We start from the raw sequence: 22,147 nt of genomic DNA, 5'->3' as shown, positions 1-22,147 counted from the left end.
CTCCTTGACACTCAGAGGAAAGCTGCCTTCAATTTCTCTAAAACACAGACAGAAAGAAAAGCAGAACGCATGAAGAGGAAAAAAAAATAGAAAGAGCTGAAAGGAAATAAGGATTTAATTCTCAGGAAAGAAGCAATGAATGCATGAAGTTTATCAGCTACTGAAACCTTTCAACTTAAAAAGGCTTCCTAGATGCTAATATATCATATAACAAAAAAACTGAAATTTAAGAAAAGGAAAGGATAACAGATAATCTCAAAGGAAAAGCAATTATACCGTGCACATCAAGCAGATCAGCAACCAAAAAAATATGATAGCTTTCCAGCTTTAATAAACAGAAATACATATCATCCCAACAAAAAAAAACTTAACGCCCTCTTTCAAATCCAATGCGAGTTCTACTGGAACCTCCGTCATAGCCATCTCTCATTGAAGATCCAGCACTTGCTTTCATAGTCCCACCACTACCAACTTTATCGAGGGCTTTCTTACCCTTCTTCACCTCTGTCAAGAACTGATCCAGTCCAAATGGATCTGCCTCTTCAGCCACCTGCTCAAACTCAAGTGGTCCATCTCTTGGAGCAGCCTTTTCAGATGCCCCTCCAAAGCCCTTATCCGGCTTGAAGCGGTCAGTCTTCACGATCTTCTCCAATTGCTCATCTGCGCCACCATAAATCTCTGCATCGACATCTTTCTTTGGCCTGTATAAAGTTGAAAGTGTTGGCTGAGCAGTAAACAAGCCCTTGTCATACACATTGTACTGGTCATCAGTTGCAAATCCTGAGTCCATTCCTTTCTCCTGGTTAAAAAGTCTTTGGTCATACATAACCTCTCCTCCTCTTCCTGCTCCAGCAGAAGCCATGCCAAGAGCAACCTTCTCACTAATATCACGATCTCTATCTCTTGTGATCTTGCTCTTCTTCCCCATAGCAGCATCCTTGGCTTCCAACCTTCTCTCCCTCTCCCTTTCTCGACGTCGCTCCTCTCGAATTTTTTCACGCCGCATGCGTTCTTCCCTTTCCTCCCTCGACTCCTTAGGCATATCCTTCTCTCTTTCCCTTGCATGCTCATAATCGACTCTCATATCAGAGTTATCCATTGCATTCTTCTCAGTGGGGATTGGAACAGCAGCAGGGGGTGCCACACCAGTTCTCTCCGAGCGTGCCCTTTGAGCTAGTGCCCTCAGCTCCTGTTCTTTCCGTTCCTTCTCCTTCATCATCATCTCCTTTTGAACCTTTGATCTCATTGCTACAGCTTCTCGAGCCTTCTGCTCTGCAACATACAATGCTTCTGAAAGCTTTGCAAAATTATCATTGATCTGGACATCTTGAAGGCCCCTGCCATCAGCTGCAAGACGTTTATCAAGAGGAATTGTATAACCTTTTGGGTTCTTCCAATTTGAAATGCAAGGTGGGATTTTCCAATCCTGTTGGTCCTTCACGGTCACTGGCCTAGGAGGAGAATGCATCACTGGCACAGGTGGGGACCCAGACGCCTTTGGAACACGCTTATGCTTGAACTTAGGTGGCTCAAGCGGATCCACGGGCATCTCCATCATCCTGATTATTCTCTCTTTAGCACCTGAGTTGAATGCAACTGATTGCTGTGACGGCTTATACTTTATAAACTTTGAGTCAGAATTCTGTTTTGGCACATTTTTTGGTTGTGCCGCACTCAACCTCACATTCACAATCTTTTCAAGTGCAGCTTTTGTCTCTTGGGTTGTCTCCTCAATCTCTTTCTGCAGCTCATCATCATCATCATCATCGTTCTCTTCACTATCATTTTTCAAAACCTTTGGAATAAGATCTTTATGATCTGAGTAAACAATCTTGCGGGCATTCTCATTCTGCCTCACAATCGCATCATAGGCAACATTGCCATGGGCATCAACAGTAACAGGAAGAATCTTCGATCCAGGCTTCGATGATCTGTCCCTACCCATGTCAAGCGGGTACTGTGCAATATGGATCTCCGGAAATGCACCCCCATCCCCGAAATCCTCTACTTTTCGGGGAACAAAACCCGCACGCTTCAAATAAGGAGGAACAGGATTCTGCTTAATAACACTAGACTTCTCCGTTTCAGAGAAGTTAAACCTCTGCTTGAACCATGGATCATTCGAATGATCATAATACAAAGTCGTGGTCGCTTTGGCTGGCGGAAGAACATCCTTCAAAGAAGCCATGATTAAAAATAAAAATCACCAAAAACCCCACTACAGACCTGCAAAAAATAAAACCCAAAAAACAAATCACAATTAGTGCATAGCTACAAACACCAATAATTTCTTTCTTATCTAACTACTTAGGGCCAACCAGGTTAAATTAATAGATCAAACCAACATTCACACATAAAATCAAACAGCATAATAAGCTCAAGAACACAATCACACAGAATCTAAATCCAAAACCAATACAGGAAACACAAATTTAAATTAATTTATCGGAAAAAAAAAAAAAAAGCTTTAATTGATGAAAACATCGATTATAGATCCTAAAAACCGAACCTTAACCCTAACCCTAACCCTAATACCCATATTTATATCTGCAAAATCCTAATGAATACCCTCACTAAAACCCTCAAAAATCACCAAAATCCAAAACCCAACTACAATTTAAAAAAAAAAAAGGTTAAATTAATCGACCCAATTCGAATCAAACAAAATAAGCTGAGATGAGATGAGATAAGAGAAAGAAGAGATACCTATTGATGTAAACGACCGAGGATGTTCGGAGCAGAGGTAGCGATCAGATTATATCGAGAGACAGTCAAAGTATCGAGTGGCTGAAACCGAAACCGAGTTTTTTTTTTTTTTTGAAGCTTTTTTGTTAGGATAATTGGTGTGGTGGTTTTCAAGGATTTCAATTTCGGGGCAACTAGTTTTATGTTTTCCGAGGTCCTATTAGTCTTTTTAATCAATGTGTGGGCGGCGGTTTAAGTTTAGCTTTCTAAATGTCACGTGCGTTGCACATGAGTTGTAACACTTAACCCACTGTGGGTGATGGTAAATGGTAATTGCAAGTTTTTATTATAGTTTTAGGATTAAAATTGTGAAGTGCAAGCATTGTTGTCAAATTCCATAACCTCGTACAGTAATTGGGTGTAATACATTAGATATTTCGATTAAATTGAAATATTTAGTTGTTTTTAGAAAAAAAAAAAACTTTATTCTTATATTTTTTTGAGAACAAGGTAAGCGAAATTTTATTAAGGAAAAACAAACGAACTACAACGCAAAAACAAAAAACTAACTCAAGGAAGATCCGACTGGAAAACACCATCCACGTCATCGGGTAATTCTTCTACCCAAACCTCAAAATCTGCAGATAGAACTGCTTTTTTAGCTAAGCTATGAGCTAATCTATTCCCCTCCCGCCTAACATGTTGAAACTCACAGCTTCTTAAGACAGCTCCCAGACGCTTTGTCTCATCCACAATGTGACCAAATAGCAGAGGACAAAGACCACTACGACGCAAGGCCTGAATAACTGCCAGGCAATCACCTTCAACAATGACATTAAATAAACTCAGTTCTCCAACGAAGACCACAGCCCTTCGCGCCGCCAGAGCTTCAGCCATCTCTACTGACTGCACCTGACCCAGATTCTGTCTAAGAGCTGCGATAACTTGACCATAATTATCCCGAAAAACCACTCCGATACCAGCCAGTCCTGAATCCTCACAAAACGCAGCATCAAAATTAACTTTGAAGCAGTCCACTGGCGGAGGAGACCAGCGCACCCTGTGCCGAGGAATAGGCGCGCCACACTCCTGAGAATTCACGCTCCAAAATTCATCCACCAATCGCTGGGCGTTGTCACCAAGTTCATGCAGCTTCCACGTTGACTGGTTTTCCCTTAACCGGTTGCGCCGCTGCCATATGCACCATGCCACAGTAGCGAACAACGACACCTTCCTAGCTGGCCCAGCACTGAAGACTTCCTCCAATAAGTCACAGAACGACCGACATTTCTTCTGCACCAGTGAGCGAAACTCCAGGAGCGACATCCACACCGACCTCGCCTGATCACACAACCATAAACAATGAATTATCGATTCCGTGTGATCTCCACAGCCATCACACTCTCCTCCAACTGGGATGTGCCGAGCCTGTAAATTTTGTTTTGTGGGCAACGCATCCTTCGCAGCACGCCAAATAAAGTGTCGAATTTTCGAAGGCACCTTCATCTTCCAAATTTTCTTCCAAACCAACCCGTTACTACCCAAAACTGATGAACTTGGCTGAAGATTTGATTCGGCTGAAACCAGCAAGCGGTATGCACTCCGCACACTATAATCCCCATCATTCGACAACGGCCAAACTAAAGTATCCTCTGCCTCAGCTTCACACACCTGTATCCTTCGCACCAAATCTGCCTCCCATGGAATCAAACAATTGTCAAGACGACCCGGGTCCCAAACTCTAGTATCCGGATAGAACAGATCACACACCCGATGCACTGATAAATCAACTCTTGGGGAGATGATCTTGCTGTGATGAAGGTCAGGCAGCCACCTATGTCGCCACACATCAATTCGCTTCCCATCACCAACCCTCCAAATAGCCCCTTTATCAATGACTTCTCGTGCTTGTAGAATACTCCGCCATGCATAGGAACATTTTGGATGAACAGCCGCCTCAAGAATATTACCTTGCGGAAAATACTTGGCACTAAAAACTTTAAAAAGAAGGGAGTCTCAATTATGGATAAAACGCCACACCTGTTTTGCTAGCAGTGCGTTATTGAATTTTTGGAAATCCCGAAAACCCATGCCACCAATTGATTTTGAAGAAACAAGAGAGCTCCATTTGACCCAGTGAATTTTCTTCCCACCACCATTACCCCACCAAAATTTACGGACCATTGCCTCTATATCCTTACAAAGACTTCCTGGAAGTTTGAACACACTCATTGAATAAACCGGGATAGATTGAACCACAGCCTTGATCATGATCTCTCGACCGGCTTGAGACAGCAGCTTTTCCTTCCACCCTTGCATCCTACCCCAGATTCTTTATTTGATTTGAGTGAAACACGCCGTCCTATTCCTCCCGACCAGCGAAGGTAAACCCAAATACTTCTCATACTGTCTAATGGCAGGGACATCAAGGGCCACTATTATAGCTTCTTGAGTTGCTTCATCTGTATTTCTGCTAAAACAAAGAGTGGTCTTCTCCTTATTTATCACCTGACCTGACGCTGCCTCATAACACGCTAGAAGCTCTTGAATTTTATTGCATTCATCTAGTGTAGACCTGCAAAAAATTAAGCAATCATTTGCAAAGAAGAGGTGTGTTAGTTTTGGTCCCGCTCTACACAGTGAGAACCCCTGAATTTCACCATTCATTGCTGCCCCACGTAAGAGTGCATTCAAACCTTCAGCACAAAAGAGAAATAAATAAGGGGACAGAGGATCTCCTTGTCTTAATCCTCGAGATGGGACAATCATACCCTTCGGTTCCCCATTCACTAGGATAGAATAAGAAATAGTGGTGATACACTCCATAATCAAGCCTACCCAAGCAGCCGAAAAACCCATCTTAAGAAGAATCTTTTCAAGAAACACCCACTCCACCCTATCATACGCCTTGCTCATATCCAGTTTCATAGCCATAAAGCCTTTCTTCCCTGTGCACGTAGTCTTCATATGATGCAAAGATTCAAAGGCAATTAAAATATTATCTGTGATCAATCTTCCAGCAATAAAGGCACTCTGAGTCTCCGAAATAATAGAATTAAGAATGGGTTTAAGCCGATTAGCAATCGTCTTACTGATAATCTTATAAATAACATTGCACAAGCTTATCGGTCGAAAGTCAGAGATTCTTTCTGGATTAGGAACTTTGGGGATCAAAGTAATAAAAGTATGGTTAATTGATTTAAGAATGGACTTTGTATTTAAGCAGAATAAAACAGCCTGAGCCACGTCCATACCAATATTAGTCCAATAAGTTTGGTAAAAAAGAGGCGGCATACCATCCGGACCTGGGGCTTTTAACGGAGCCATTTCCTTAATTGCCACTCCTACCTCCTCACTGGTAAAAGGCCTTTCCAAGTCTGCTCTCATCGTCCCAGTGACCACAGCTTCGACCCCCTCCAAAACCCTGTCAAGTTCCTGTGGATTTGAGGAAGTAAACAGATGAGTATAAAAATTAGTAATAATAGCTGAATAAACCTCCTCATCCTCTTGCCAAACTCCATTCTCATCACGCAACCCTTTAATAAAATTCTTCCTCTTCCTTTGAGTAGCAGTCCCATGAAAAAACTTTGTGTTCTGATCCCCATTCTTCAACCATTGAACCCTGGACCTCTATTGCCACATCTTCTCCTCTTTATCATAAAGTGAATTCAATTCCTTTTTAATCTTGATAACCTCCTCATGCTCCCCAGTCCTGGCCGAAACCTCTTCAGCTTGCCATAATTGATTCGTTGCTTGCTTTATCTGTTGCTTCACATTGCCAAAATGGACCCGACTCCAGGTCTTTAACTGTTTCTTGCATCTTTTAATTTTAGTGGCAGCCACAAACATTGGATTACCATTAGGAGCACAATCCCAAGCCCTTTCTATCACCTCCTTACACTCAGGGTCTGAACTCCACATTGCTTCAAACCGAAAAGGCTTTCGACGCCACTTTTGGTACTCCATACACCCATCCAAAGAAAGAAGAATTGGCCGATGATCTGATGTAAAGCAATTCAAATGCTTCACCCTTCCTGTAGGGAACCGAGTCAACCATTCATAATTTGCAATACCTCTATCTAATCTTTCCCAAATCCACTCCCCCCTACGCCTACCGTGCCAAGTGAAATCTGGACCCGAATATCCCAAATCAACAAATCCACAAAGGTCCAACACATCACGAAAATTTTGCATCAAATAGTGTGCTCGAGGGACCCCACCTCTCTTCTCTTGTACCTCAAGCAACTCATTAAAATCACCTAAAACACACCAAGGAAGCTTTGGTTTAGAGCTAAGCATTTGAAGCATGTTCCACCCCTCATTCCGTCGACCTGTATCAGGCTCCCCATAAAACCCAGTCAACCTCCAAGCATTCTCTGAACCCCCATGCACAATAGAATCAATATGATACTTAGAGAAACTATCCACCCACACATCCACCCCTGTTTTCCACAACAAAGCTAAACCCCCTCCCCTATCATCATTTGAAACCGTAAAACACCCATCAAAGAAAATCTGATTTTTTACCCATCTCATATGCTCCGTAGATGACCATGTTTCTGACAAAAACACAATCATGGGATCTTGTGCTTGTACTATTTCGACAAGCTCTTGAACTGCACGCCGGTTCCCAAACCCCCTGCAGTTCCATGCTAAGATTTTCATGGCTGTCGGCGGGGCTGAGCATCAGCCTCCACCGATTGAGTTTTGATCACTACTGCCTGTTTCTTTCTACTAACCTTTGCAATACTCAACTCCTCACTGGACACCTCCCTTGGACGTTTCAAAGAACCCAAATCCACTGACACAGTACCATTATCATGTTGAAAAGAAGCATAATCCACTGATTTCTCCAACCGGGCCCCTAGACCATTATCCTTCCAAACTTGGTGCTGCTCCCCACAGTCCATTCCACCATCCAGCCGGCCAATCTCAGCATCTATTTCATCGAGTTGAGCTTGAAAATTTTGGCTGGTAAGGCCCCGTGGCTGCCCAATGTCCATGCACTTGATCGGGGCACTAACATTCCGTCTATCATCTTCCAAAACTGTTGGACCAGCCCCCACGCATGGCGTTTCATCAAGCCTCTCGCTTCGAATCTCCTTCTCAGCACCATGATCACTGTCTTCAACCTCAGTACCATGTGCGGCATTCACTATTACCCCGTCCTCTTCCTCACTGTGCTCCGAATGAAATACGAGACCCTCATCCTCCTGCCACGGCTCTTCATACCCTTCAACCCGGATCACTGTTTTCTTGGCCAAATTCGGTGTGCTTGCTCACAGCCACGAACCATACTGCTGCCCACTGCCCTGCACCGAGCCACCCATATCGAACAGTCCCTGTCCTGGTGAGTAAGACGACCGCACCAATAACAGAGGTTCGGCAATCGCTCGTACTTAAAACCCGCCCAGCCATCTTCTCCGTTACTCAGTCCGATTTTTCTGCCTCGGCATAGCGGTTTTGTAATATCCAATCGAACTCTAACTCTCACAAAGTGGCTACTTTCAAAATCTTCCTCTCCCCCATCCATGTGTATGACTTCCCCTGCTACCGAGACGATATTTTGTGCGACATGCAGCTTCAGGCTACTGATAGGAAGATCGTGCACCTGTATCCAAAAACATGCGCTATCGTATACCAGTCCCTTCATCTCAGATTGACGTCGAATTCTTTTCAAAGCAACTAGATTCTTGTCGAACGACCACGGCTCCCCTGCTAACACTCTGTCAACGTCGCTCTGTTCCGAGAAAACAAACAGAACACAGTGATCCCCCATATCCCTTGCTTCGAAGCCCTTCTTAGTATGCCACAATATTTTAAACGTGCGAGCTATGGCCTCAATATTCAACACTCTTCCCGTAAAAAACCTAGCCGCTAGAAGAAACTTCCCCTCAAGTCCGCCATCGTCCACTTGAAACGTACTGCCCTCCGACTCCATCAACGAAAAAGACTCCTAAAGAGTAGACAGATTCTCCATGCTTCTTCCTGCGTCGATCAAGGATCCCACTAAGTCAAAACGGAAGCCTCGCTCAAAGAGTAGGCACGTATTCTACCACCCTAGGGTTTTAGCGCCGCCTTAGGTTGGAGAAACTTTCTTTTTCAAAACCCTTTCAAAACAAAATTCACTTTATTCTTATATTTTATTAGTCTTTTTAAGTTTATGAATTCAATTAGCTAAGTTTAACCCTTCTGTTTTATTGGGTAAATTGAAATGGCCACTAGAAAGGAATTGACAATATTGACCGAAAGTGTTTTCATAGTTTGTAGAGATGTTAGGCCCAGTAGAATATATAGGGCCTAGGGCCCAATCCGAAGACTTGAAGTAGTCTGAAGAGGGATGGACATTATCAGAGAAGTCTGTGTTAGTAAGTGAATAGATTATTTTTTATCATAGGGGTCCATGAGAGCGGTTCGAGGATGAATACCTCCTCAGCTAATCAGAACCGAGGTCCAAAGTGGTGGTCTACCATCCAGGGCATCGTTTCAAGAGATTCTATTGATATGGATAAGTATCACAAAAGCACAGAATAGAGGGAAATCCTAAAATATCTAAAGAGAAAGATGCTACCACCGCATTGAATACTCTGCACCTAACCAACTAGCCGCATTAATCTAGAGATGATACCTAAACAGTAATTTTCAGCCTTACAGCTACTACCAAAGACTTCAGGAAGATGCTAATAAGATAAGGATCAATACCAGCAATCTGCCTTACACATGGAGGGTAAAAAGGAAAGGAGGAAGATAGTATAAAACAAAAAGAATACCCTAAAGAGAGGAGATTGAGAAATTAAGAGAGAAATACTGTAGCTATCAAGAATTGAACTTGTAATCAAACTTGAGAAGAAATATATAAGAATTGATCTCCTCAGACAATGCCGAGGACGATTTTCCTTAGATTAAACCGGTCTATCTTCATTTTCTTGTCATTTACATCCATTTTACTTGTTGTCTGACTCATTAAAACCCAGTTTTTCAACCCACTTTCTACAAATTCATTATATTGGGCTTTTTGGGCATAAGTTCATCCATCATTTGGGCTTGGGAGATAAATTGTGTCCGTACAATTAGATTTTTTGATTAAATTAAAATATTTAGTTGTTTTTAGGAAAAAAAAAAAAAAAAAAAACTTGATTCTTATATTTTATTAGTCTTTTTAAGTGTTTGAATTCAATTAGCTAAGTTTAATCCTTCTGTTTTATTGGGTAAATTGAAATGGCCACTGGAATGGAATTGACAATATTGACTGAAAGTGTTTTCATAGTTTAGGGTTAGATTTGTGCAATTAATTTTTTTTTTTTTTTTTTTAATGAAAGGAGATAGCGAGAGTAAAATTTAATGGGTTGTGGATATTGTTAATTTTTTTTAAAAGATTAATAATATTTTTATTAAATAATAGGATTATTTTTAGAAGTACAAAAAAAGGACACCAAGAAGTCTTAAAATATCTAAAGAGAAAGATGTTACCACCGCATTGAATGCTCTGCACCTAACCAACTAGCCGCATTAATGTGGAGATGATACCTGAACAGTAATTTTTAGCCTTACAGCTACTACCAGAAATTTCAGGAAAGTGCTAATGGGATAAGAAACAATACCAGCAATTTGCCCTACACGTGGAGGGTAACGAGGAAATGAGGAAGATAGTATAAAACAAAAAGAATACCCTAAAGAGAGGAGATTGAGAAATTAAGAGAGAAACACTGTAGCTATCAAGAATTGAACTTGTAATCAAACTTGAGAAGAAATATATAAGAATTGATCTCCTCGGACAATGCCGAGGACGATTTTCTTTAGATTAAACCAGTCTATCTTCATTTTTTTGTCATTTAGATCCATTTTACTTGTTGCCTAACTCATTAAAACCCAGTTTTTCAACCCACTTTCTACAAATTCATTGTATTAGGCTCTTTGGGCCTAAGTTCATCCATCATTTGGGCTTGGGAGATAAATTGTGTCCGTACAATTAGATTTTTTGATTAAATTAAAATATTTAGTTGTTTTTAGGGGGGAAAAAAAAAAAAAAAACTTTCTTCTTATATTTTATTAGTCTTTTTAAGTGTTTGAATTCAATTAGCTAAGTTTAATCCTTCTGTTTTATTGGGTAAATTGAAATGGCCACTGGAATGGAATTGACAATATTGACTGAAAGTGTTTTCATAGTTTAGGGTTAGATTTGTGCAATTAACCTTTTTTTTGTTTTAATAAAAGGAGATAGCAAAAGTAAAATTTAATGGGTTGTGGATATTGTTAATTTTTTTTTAAAGATTAATAATATTTTTATTAAATAATAGGATTATTTTTAGAAGTACAGAAAAAGGACACCAAAGACTTCTATTCCCTTAATAATAGTAAGTACCGATCTAGATTTTGAGTTTTGGATTAGAATCTATCTAAGTTTTTTTTTTTTTTTAATTCTAGAGTTAAAACAATGGAAAGAAAAATTTGAATCCTAATTCTTCTCATAACAAAGAATAGGCAATGTACTTAATATAAAGATTAGTTGTATGTTGCCCGTGAACAATAAAGTCCTTCCACTTTTAGCATTTGGGAAACGCTTAGAGCATTCGCACTGGGACTTCTAAATGGCATATGTAGGATAACTTTACAATTTTCACGCAAAAACCAAGCTTCATCCGGAATTCTAAAACTCAACTATTGCGAAAAGTTTTCCAATAGTGCTATAATGCAATTCTACCTTTAGGCCTCGTTTGGGAGAAGGGAATGGAATGGAATAGAAAGGAATGAAAAGAATCATTTTAAAATATTCTTCCATTCCCTTGTTTGGGAGTTTTAATGGAGGGAATAGAAAGCTTATTCCCTTATTTAGGAGTTTAAGTTGGAGATAATGGAATGAATAGAAGGAACACTCATTCCTCTCTATTCCCTTAAAACCTCAATTTTTCATTCCCCCCAACATTGGGAAGAATAGGAGGGAATGAAATTAGATTTAATAATTTTTTTACTAAAACTCCCAAAATACCCCTATATATTCAACTCTTTATTTTAAAATAAGGGTCTAATAGTAATATTTTCATAAAATGATTCCATTTCATTCCCTCCATGTTGCTCCCAAACAAGATTACTTACATTCCATTCATTTCCATTCCTTTATTTTAAAACATCCAATCAAGGTTACTTAATTCTATTCCATTCTATTATTTTCTATTTATTTCCCTTACTTAAATACATTCTATTCTATTCCATTCCTTTCCATTCCCTTATGATCATTTCATTTCATTCCCTTATGAAAACCTAAACGGAGCCTTAGATTTGCACTGTAACTCAATTCTAAAACGAAATATTAGTTCTTTATTCCATCAGTCCTCTCTCCCTCACTCCGACTCTGTCTCTTCATCTCCCACTCCCTGTTTCTCTCGATGTGCAGTGGTGGCCTGTTTATGGTGGATCTTGGCGTGGCAAGGTCACGGTGGTGGTGCTTTTTTTTTTTTTTCTTTTTTTTCCTGCAAAGTCCCTTTTCCTTTCAGTCCTCACTCTTTCTCGTTCAAGGCTTGCACCGGAGCTGGGTTAGGTTCATGGTTTGATCTAGGCATGGTGGTGGTGGGATCAGTTGAAGGTGGGTTTGGATTGGTGTGGATTGGAGCTCCGATAGTGGGTTTGATGGTGGATCAACGTGGATCAATTGATGGTGGGTTTGACAAAGGTTTGAATCGAAGCTCTGATGGCTCCGATAGTGATTTTTTTTTAATGGGTTTGACCATGGGTTACTGTGTTTTTTTTTTTTTTTTTTTTTTTGGTGTTGACAGTAGATTTATGAGTTGTTAGTGGTGGTGGTGTCAGGTGTGTGTAGTGCAACGGTGGTGGGCTTGTGTTGTATTGTAAATGAGGGTGATTGTGGGATATATTATTTTATTATGTAGAAATATTATTTTAATGAGTAGAATAGGAGAATAAAAGTTGGGATGCTGAGAGTATTGTATAATTGATAAAGTGGCTTCTTTGATAGTAAAATAGAAAGAGATAAAGTGGCTTAAAGGACAAAACTTTCTACTTAACCGAGTCAGAATCTACTTCATCCCATTGTATTGGCAAATCAAAGTAACATTCACGTGTATTTTAATCATATGACTTATTAAATTATTTAAATAAGTTACATAACTATAAACTGGGTTATGTTAATAAAAGTAAACATGGATGTTTATTTGGACTCTCACGATGGAAGCAACTTTAGAAAATTTTGTCCATTTTTCCCCTTTACAAAAAGCTTAGGTATTACAAATGTAAATTGCTATTGTTTTTCAAACATGCATGCAAACGATGACAATAACAGCTATTGCTGAAGGAAGGGGCCACAGCTTGGTCTGATTTCTCCCAGAACAAAAGGAACAGATTCTCGTAAGTCTAGGAACAATGGAGAAAGAACTTAGAAAACAGTAGTATAAATTTACAGCTGTTTATTCATATATATGAGTCCAAGACCATCACTCTGCCACCAACCCAAGAATTTCCAGACATAAGTACATAGGTCGCTCTAACAACTATTGAGCTACACTTTTTTAAAATAATAATAATAATAATAATAAATTCAAGGAAATTATTTTCATTCAAGAATCCGAGTCTTGATATGCGTTCATTAACTTCCCTTCACTCTTTATTTGGGATGAAACTTGCAGTTTCTCTTCAATTACAACTTGTGAATCAGATTAAGTTGGATATGAGAACAGATATGGCACAATTGATGTGTGATGCGTGATGGTTGAACCGTTTTATTTCACAATTCACAGAGCTTTCATTTGTATTTGTAGAATGCACAACAATAGCAGGATTAAGTAAAAGCATGTGGATATATATAAAAACGAGTAGCCTACTGCCAAGCTTTTATGCGTAAAGCAACCTAGGTTCGCATACGCATCAAGTAAAGAAACGTACAAAAATCTTTTAACAAATGTATAATCGAGTATGGAAATGCACCTGTTATCTATACACTGCAAAATTTGATAACAAGGCACGAGTGAAATGTATGAACAACCAACACTAAGGTCTGAGCCTTTTATCACTGACCACAATGTAAAATAAAAAAATGTCATCTGTATAAAACCACTATAGTTCTGAAGCAGTAGCCATGGTTGGCATGAATGACAGCAGCCCAATAAGTATCAAAGAACCATTTCAGATTCACTTCTACCACAGAGCACTCTTTAAGTGAACATTTCGACCACAGAGCACTCTTTAAGTGAACATTTTATTTTGATCTCTGAGATCCACCACCACCATTCTGCTTCTTATCACTGTCCCTCTTTGTTCTAGGAGGAGAAAAGAGGGAATGGCGAGAGCCTTGGACTGTATCAGGCTCATATTTTTGTGAAGCAAGGTATGTCAAAGCTGTAACAACATCAGCTATGACTGGCCGCATATTAGGCTGGTCCTGAACACACATTGCAGCAATGGCAAGAGCTTGGTACAAGCCCCTCGAAGGATACTGACCTTGGAGCAAGGGATCAGCCATTTTTGAGAATTTCTCACGATCTTTAAACAAGGGTCTTGCCTGTCATTAAACCAAGGTAAAATTTCATTAATTATTGACATCAGAATTTTCACAATCAGATAAAAACTGTTTACCATGTCAGTGTTGCTATTAACTTGTTGAGAAGAACCTCAGGTTGCATAATTTCAACTTTATATATTTTGGCATTGCAAGGAGGCGAATAATTATGCATATGCCAGTAACTCATCTGTTGATATAGCCAGGCTCATAAATTTTTCGGCTTGTAGCACATAAGGTTTATGTGACTATATTTGGAACACTTAAAAATAGGCAATCCTCTTGTACTCATTGTAATGTGATAGAATCTACGCCATTGAGGCATGATCAATTCCAGAGTGCTAGTCAAGTAGGAGTATATTACTAACTTAACATAGTGAGATCTCATTATGAAACAGATCCAGTTGTTAGCTCACAAATACTTTAAAAAGGACAAGAAAGGCCTGAAACCCCTATCAACATCAGTACATGAAATATGAAATTAAGGTGGCAGTCTCTTACCCATTGAACCAGATTCTGCTCTCCTGCAGCTTTTGAATTGTCAATTGCTTTCCTGCCTGTAATGATCTCCAAAAGAACAACCCCAAAGCTATAAATATCTGATTTCAGAGTCAGTTGACCTGTCATTGCATACTCTGGAGCACAATATCCATAGGTGCCCATGACCCTTGTGGATACATGTGTGTTATCCCCAACAGGCCCGAGTTTGGCCAAGCCAAAATCAGATAGCTTGGGATGATAACCTTCACCAAGCAAAATGTTAGCACATTTCAGATCTCTATATATAACTGGAGGACTAGCTTTGTTATGTAAATACTCCAATCCCTTTGCAGCCCCAGCAGCAATTTTCATTCTTGTATTCCAATCAAGTTGTTTCTTACCAGTTGAAAGCTCTGCAAAATAAGCATATGACACCGAGACCAAGTGAGAGATTTAAAAAGGAAATAGATAAAGAAGGGGAAAAGATGAGAAATAAAAGCACAGCTGCAACACAAGATATATACCAAGTAAGTGGTCTTCCAAAGATCCTAGAGGCATATATTCATAAACCAGAAGCCTTTGATCTCCATCAGCACAATAGCCAATTAAATTAACAAGATTAGGGTGGTGGAGCAGACTTAACATCAAGACTTCAACAAGGAATTCCCTGTTCCCTTGTAACCCATTACGATCAAGCTGCTTGATAGCTACAGCCTATACCAAACACAATAATAAGAAGCAAGTTTCATAATTCATAATCATCCCATATCTTGTAGGCTATATAAAGAATTCGACTCTGAAAATCTTAAAAATCAAAAAGCATAAACGTGATTTCTTTTCCTCGTTTTTGTTAAGCAATCAATAAGCCACCTATAAACGGTTAAGAGTATGATGGACTAATTACTTTATCTTCTTCTGTTATGAACATTTAATGTCTAATGAACTCAACTAACCTGATCGGTACTTTCCAAACACCCTTTATATACTTTACCAAAACCACCCTCACCCAAAAAACATTCTGCTCTAAAATTTTTAGTTGCAGCTGCCAACTCACGGAATGTAAATGTTTGTGCCGAAATATTATCCGACCCGCCACTTTTAGAGCCCTCCTTGACACTCGAGGAAGCTGTCCTTAATTTCTCTGAAAACACAAACATAGAAAGAAAAACAGGAAACAATGAGAGAAAAAAAAAAAAAAAAAAAATTTGGATTTGATTCTCAGGAAATCAGAAGACAATGATCGGAATGATTGCATGAAGTTTATCAACTATGGAACCTTTTACTTTAAAATGCCTCCTAAATGCCTATTTATCATAGGAAAAGGCTACTGTCAATAATACTGAAAGAGACACAAACTGATTGTGGCCATAAATGTGATTGATACTATTTCAACAACATAATAATCAAATAAATTACATTTTTTTTGTGATTTACCACACATCCGTTTGTATCACTTTTGTATTCTTAACAGGCAATGACCAAAGCAATTATAAAATAGAAATAAAAATAAAACAAAAACAAATCTTATAATCGAAATCAACTCAAAATATGCACAGAAACTTTCTTTGCTGATAATTAAAAATTATAATGAATAGAAAACCAAGCAATCCAATCCCCAATTTTTTTATTTATTATTTTTCTCTTGGTCCTTTTCAAATCCTGGAGAAAACTTCAAAACTCCAAATGGGCAATGGCAAAATACAATCGAATTATTTAATCCCTGATCAAATCTCCGCAAACCCAGAAAAGAAAGCAAGAAACTTTATCAAACTAAAAAAAAAAAAAGCAAACCAATATAAGACTATACTGATTGAAAGCACTATTAACAAACGCATCATTGATTTTCTGCTTAATAGTACACACATAAACACACATGACACATATATCTTAAAATACCTGAAGTGGGTTTGATAGATCCATCAAATGACTTCTTCTCCTGCAGCACTATTTTCTTCTTAGTCTTTGTCTTCTCTTTGCTACTACTCTGTAATCCTCCAGAGCATGGAATCCAACCCATGTTTTTTACTTTTCAAGAAAATATGTATATATATATATATATATTTATTAGCCTATATAGAGTGTTATCAAAGAGAGAGAGATTAACAAGAATCAATCAACAGAGAAAGACCAGTGTTCAGATACAGAGAACAAGGTTAGAACTTAGAATTATAAAAGCCACCTCTCTCTCTCTCTCTCTCTCTTCTGGGTCTGTCTGTATATCTTTAAATATTAGTTTTTTAAAATTAAAAAGAAATAAGTTTTGCAAATTGTAACGTTTACTTTTTCTTTGCTTTGTTATTTTGTTATTTTGTTTTTTTAATTTTGATTCCACACTAGAAAACAAAGATAGATTGGCTGAGATTGGTGGAAAGAGTGACTGGACCACTTTTGAATTTTTGAAGCTCTGAGCTTGTCGAGGATATACTACATAAGACGTGCGACGTTGTCGTTTTTGAGGCTAAAAATATGGGTTCACAGTTTCACACAAATGAAAAATCTCTTTTTGATTTTTCAATGCTTGATTGTTTGACCAATATGATTATTATTAATTTTTTTTTTAAATTAAACTTTTTATTAACCAGTAGTAGAAATAATGAAGACCATATGTGATGGCTTGTCACTGTAAAAGAGTGGGTTCCACCAGCGGTGATGGAGATTGTTCTTTTTTCTTCTTCTACTCATAGAGTCTATTCATGGAATTGAAATCTTCGTTACCGCGTTGATTTGGCCAAATGAGAGGATCTTGGGACAGAGATTTTTTTTTTTTTGGGTAAACCTGGGACAGAGATATGATCACATGACTTGCTTTAAATTGCATAGCTTAGGAATAATTTCAAACTAATGTTTCGTTTGGATTGAGGAAGAGGGGGGAGAGTAGAGTAAAGTAAAGTGAAATTTGGTCAAAATTAGCATATCTTTAAGTTTTTAGCTAACACTACTCTACTCTCCTTCCTCTCCTCTCAATCCAAACAGACAATAAATTTCAAATTCTTAAGAAAAATTTAAATTTAATTTGAACTTTTAAGAATACCATAATTCAAAATTTCAAGTCACAAATCATTTTTTTTAAGAGAGTTTCAACTTATAGCGTCTACTATTGATGATAGCTCTTTATCATCAGTTCAAGACATCATTCAGTTCTTGGTTTAGACGGAAATTGAACTTTAGATTTCTTATTCAACTATTAGAGATTTTAATAGTTAAACTAACTGAAAACCACAACCACTAATTAATTGATTGTAACGAGAAAACATTGGAATCACTAAAAATAAAATTTCTCATTTGAGGATTCTATTTTATGCTCCATTCACACTATGGTACACGCATGTTTTTTTTCTTTTTTTCTTTATGGGATTTACACCTCTATTATATATGAGCATTACTTCAATTTATGTCATAAAATGGCATTTTATTTAAATATTTTGCATTAATGGTTATTTCAAACATACTAAATTTTTGGTTTGAATTAAAACATTTTATAAAAATATAGAGTTTAATTTAAAATCTCCTTTAAAAAATATAATGTACCTTATTTTTACTTATTTGGTCTCAAATTTAGAGTGTATAGAATGCACTGGCGACTCCACGTTAGAGCCAGGGTGGCCACATGACCACCCTAACCTGGAAAAAAAAAAACATTATTATATATGAAATTTAAAAATTTATGATTTTTTTTACCCTTAAAAAAATGTGACCACCCTAATTTTTTTTTAAACTCAATATAATTAAACTTTGGATAAAATTTAGTAACAAATTAATTTGGTTGTAGACTAAGACTACAACTCCACTCGATATTTTTTTTAATGGATACGAATTTTGACAAATCCACAATTAAATTACATTTTTTTTCTTATATCCTCCATACTTGCAAAACTTCAAGAAGATCAAAGATCAATAGCTTATGTCATCAATCAAATATTTAAATTTCAAATTTTTGTGGTCTAAAATTAAACGCAAAAAATAAGTTTATGGATCAAATAGTAAATAACATCCGATTGACATGAAATTTGACTTGCGTTTTAAGAACATAAAGAACTTACAATTCAATGGTTAGATTTTCAAAATATGTAGTCATGTTAATTTGTTTAGTGAAAATTGTAGTCTTAAGCGACAACTAAGTTTGTAGTCAAATTTTGTCTTCAAACTTTGTTCCTCTTAATAATATATTGAGTCCATACAAACAAAAAGAAAAATCCAAGAAAAATTTTATTTAGCTAAAATTTTGAAAAATATGTAACTTGCAGTATTGATAATAAAATTATCATGCAACGATTTCAAAATAAATAAAAAATTCGTAGAAGAAAATTGTAAGATTTCATGTATTTGGGGGTTTTTTTTTTTTTTTTTGCTTTTATTTTTTGTTATTGTTAATATATGAATTTATCTTTTTATTAGATTTTGTTTAATTTAAATTTCTTTATGACCACCCTGAAAAAAATTCTTAGAGTCGCCCCTGGTAGAATGTAACTTATCTCATTTACCTTTTAATAAGAGATACGACATGTTAGGTGGAGAGTAATGTATCAAAAAATAAAAAAAGGTGGAGAGTAATAAATACTACACACACAAATTATTTTATAACAGTTTTACAAACTGATGTTGTGACCAACTTCTTACTGGTTTTCATTTAAGCCAACCATTAACATCACTTTTTCATTTACCAATAATCACTCACCACATCAGCAAGTTGTAAATTTTTTTGTAAAATAGTTTGTATCTTTAGTCTTACTCATATAAGGTGGATGACTCTCTTTCACATTAACTGAAAAAAAAAAAAAAAAATGGTCTTTGTAAATTGTAATGATTATGCATTTTTTGTCAAAAGCTTTTTAGTTTATTTGAAACTTTTGGGAGTTTTCAATTAAGGCATATAAGGTTTAAAAATCCATCTTTTTTAACTATCAAATTATAATTAAAAAAAATCATGCGCTTTTCTATGAAATGAGCATTTAAAATAATGAGATTAGTTGTAATCTCAAATCTGTGACAAAATCTCTTACAGCTAAGTGGTGTTAATATCATAATAGAGGAATCTATACGAAGTAGTTATGACTTATGCGTATGGGGATAGAACACATTATTGTACTAATAATCATGACACAATCAAGAGGCAGATAGAAGAAGAAGAAGCAAAATTATATAGATATAAGAGACTCAGACTATAGTACAGTATAGTGGTGTTTTGCAATCAATTAGAATAAAGTTTCCATTAATTAGATTATAGTTTCCATTAAACAGTTTGGTGACAAAACGGCTAGCTCTAATTGGACCCGCCAAGATGGTTTCTCCACCTGTTTCATTCAAAAATTTCTATATCCCTGATATCATGATTCATGACAAATGGGGTTCATGTTCCCCATTTTCAAATTTTGGCAGAATGGCAATCATTATAAACAACACATTTGTCAAACCGTGTGGGCGGTGCTATTACTTTTTTCAGGTTTTTTATAAATATATTTCCTTCATATAAAACCCGGACCCAAATTTAAGTTTGAAGATTTTATTTTTGTTCTGAAACAGTGAGACTATCTAACTTTATTTATACGTGATCACATGTAATGATACAGTATATACATGGGCGTAAAGACCACGCAGCTTTAATCAAATTCATAGACTCATTCATTCCAGTTTGCAATAATCTCACTTTTCTTTATTATTTTTTTTCCACCCCAAAAGACATGGTTACTAATGGTGCATCTTTGCGTGAAAATCACTGAACCATTCTTTTTTTTTTTGAGAATCCGCCCCGAAAGATGGGGGGAGGAGGTTTCATTACACTAATTCAGAAGTGTACACAGAGAGGATGTCTGGAGGAACATCCTCCATCCAGACAATAAAAGGAGAAAAATTACATGCACTTCTAACTATCGCGTGAGCTACTTTGTTGCCTTGTCTGCGAGTGTGGCAGAAATTGATCTCACTGAAAGCAGCAGCAGCAGCACACTTGATGTCACGGATTATATGCCCAAAGCTGGTGGAAGAGGCGCAAGACCTGTTAAGAGTTTTAATCACCACTTCCGAATCACCTTCGATAATTATCTTGTTGAACTGAAGCTCCCTAGCAAGACATATGGCATTGCGGGCTGCCAGCACTTCCACCGTCTCTACCGAAGTAGGCACCGGAATGGTTTGTGCCGAGGCAGCCATAACTTGACCAAGGTCGTTTCTTATAATCACCCCCAACCCAGCAGAGTCGGACTCCTTGAATAACGCCCCATCAAAGTTGACTTTCACCCAACTTACAGGAGGCGGAGACCATTTGACTGAACAGGGGGGAAGAGAAGGGCCACACCGAGACAGAGATGCCTCCTGGAATTCTTGGAGAGAATCAAAAGCCACGGAATTGATCTTCTGCAGCGGTAGGGGAGTTTCACCCACTCTTAATCTGTTCCGACGTGTCCAAATAAGAGAGGTTATGATTGCAAACATATCAAAGGACTCACTTCTTGAGCAGCACACTTGAACAATATCCAGAAACTTAGAACACCTCCTCGTTTGCCTGATTAGCCAAGCAAAGTGAAGAGACCAAACCTCCACTAAGGCCGGACAGGACCAAAGGGCATGAAAGGTTGATTCTTCCTCTTGACCACAACTTGGACAGATCGGATCACAGCTCACCATTCTTTTAACCAAATTTGTCCGAGAAGGCAAAGCATCCAGCCCCGCCCTCCACAGAAGGATTTTAACTCTGTTTGGCACTTTCAAATTCCAGATTGCTTTCCATATTTTCTTGGATTGGGAATTATCCGAAGAGCTTGGGTTTTCGCTAGCGCTCAAACTTGATAGAAGTCTATAACCAGACTTCACCGAGTACTCACCATCAGTAGACAAAGGCCAGAAAATTTTATCATCGCATTCAACCAAGCTGATAGGAATAGACTTGATCAGTTTTGCTTCGTGAGGTAAGAAGAGATTATCAATTGTCTCCTATAACCAGCTCCTGCTAACATCATCCAACAAGACAGACACTCTAGCATCTATGCTAAGAAAATCAGGGGGAGATAAAAACTCTACTAAGGTAAGGATCCGGGAGCCAATTGTCCTGGAAGATTCTGATCTCCAAGCCACTGCCCACCCTCCAGCGCATCCCTTTGATGATAACTTCACGCCCTTTTAGGATACTTTTCCAAGCAAAAGAGCCATTCCCAGCCTTTGCATCAAGTATGCTCCCATTCGGGAAGAATTTTGCTTTGAAGAATCTATGGAAAGGAGTATCTTCGCTGCCCAAGAGACGCCATACTTGCTTAGCCAACATAGAGTCATTAAATATTTGGAGGTCCTTGAAGCCCAAACCACCCATACACTTGGGCTTACATAGGGAATGCCAACTTGTCCAGTGGATTTTCCGTTGATTACCACGCTGCCCCCACCAGAACTTCCTAATCAGAGATTCAATGTCGTTGCATAAAGAAATGGGGAGCTTGAAGCAGCTCATGGCATAAGCCGGAATGGCTTGGACAACGGCTTTTAGAAGGA

The 22,147-nt window shown here is 37.9% G+C and overlaps 4 protein-coding genes across 4 annotated transcripts; all 4 read right to left on the bottom strand.

Annotated features, from left to right (window-relative positions):
* Nucleotides 1-206: 206 nt before the first annotated feature.
* LOC115953221 (SNW/SKI-interacting protein A) lies at nucleotides 207-2,840 on the bottom strand. The gene is made up of 2 exons (XM_031070755.1): nucleotides 2,707-2,840; nucleotides 207-2,226 (listed from the first exon to the last, which is right to left on the bottom strand). The coding sequence occupies exon 2, from the start codon at nucleotides 2,186-2,188 to the stop codon at nucleotides 368-370; it is 1,821 nt and encodes a 606-aa protein (XP_030926615.1). The 5' UTR covers nucleotides 2,189-2,226; nucleotides 2,707-2,840; the 3' UTR covers nucleotides 207-367.
* Nucleotides 2,841-6,315: 3,475 nt separating this feature from the next.
* LOC115952114 lies at nucleotides 6,316-7,350 on the bottom strand. Its single transcript, XM_031069193.1, has one exon. It carries the CDS (start codon nucleotides 7,348-7,350, stop codon nucleotides 6,316-6,318), a length of 1,035 nt encoding a protein of 344 aa, XP_030925053.1.
* A 6,215-nt stretch (nucleotides 7,351-13,565) lies between these two features.
* On the bottom strand, nucleotides 13,566-16,897 carry LOC115953456 (probable serine/threonine-protein kinase PBL7). Its single transcript, XM_031071101.1, has 5 exons — nucleotides 16,568-16,897; nucleotides 15,625-15,812; nucleotides 15,196-15,385; nucleotides 14,693-15,084; nucleotides 13,566-14,194 (listed from the first exon to the last, which is right to left on the bottom strand). The coding sequence occupies exons 1-5, from the start codon at nucleotides 16,686-16,688 to the stop codon at nucleotides 13,892-13,894; spliced, it is 1,194 nt and encodes a 397-aa protein (XP_030926961.1). The 5' UTR covers nucleotides 16,689-16,897; the 3' UTR covers nucleotides 13,566-13,891.
* A 3,546-nt stretch (nucleotides 16,898-20,443) lies between these two features.
* Nucleotides 20,444-21,292, bottom strand: LOC115952113. The gene has a single exon (XM_031069192.1). It carries the CDS (start codon nucleotides 21,290-21,292, stop codon nucleotides 20,444-20,446), a length of 849 nt encoding a protein of 282 aa, XP_030925052.1.
* Nucleotides 21,293-22,147: the final 855 nt, after the last annotated feature.

The sequence above is a fragment of the Quercus lobata genome, chromosome 7, assembly GCF_001633185.2.
Source record: "Quercus lobata isolate SW786 chromosome 7, ValleyOak3.0 Primary Assembly, whole genome shotgun sequence".
NCBI lineage: Eukaryota > Viridiplantae > Streptophyta > Magnoliopsida > Fagales > Fagaceae > Quercus > Quercus lobata.
The sequence above is the reverse complement of the archived record's forward strand: the minus strand, read 5'-3'. Positions and strand labels throughout refer to the sequence as shown.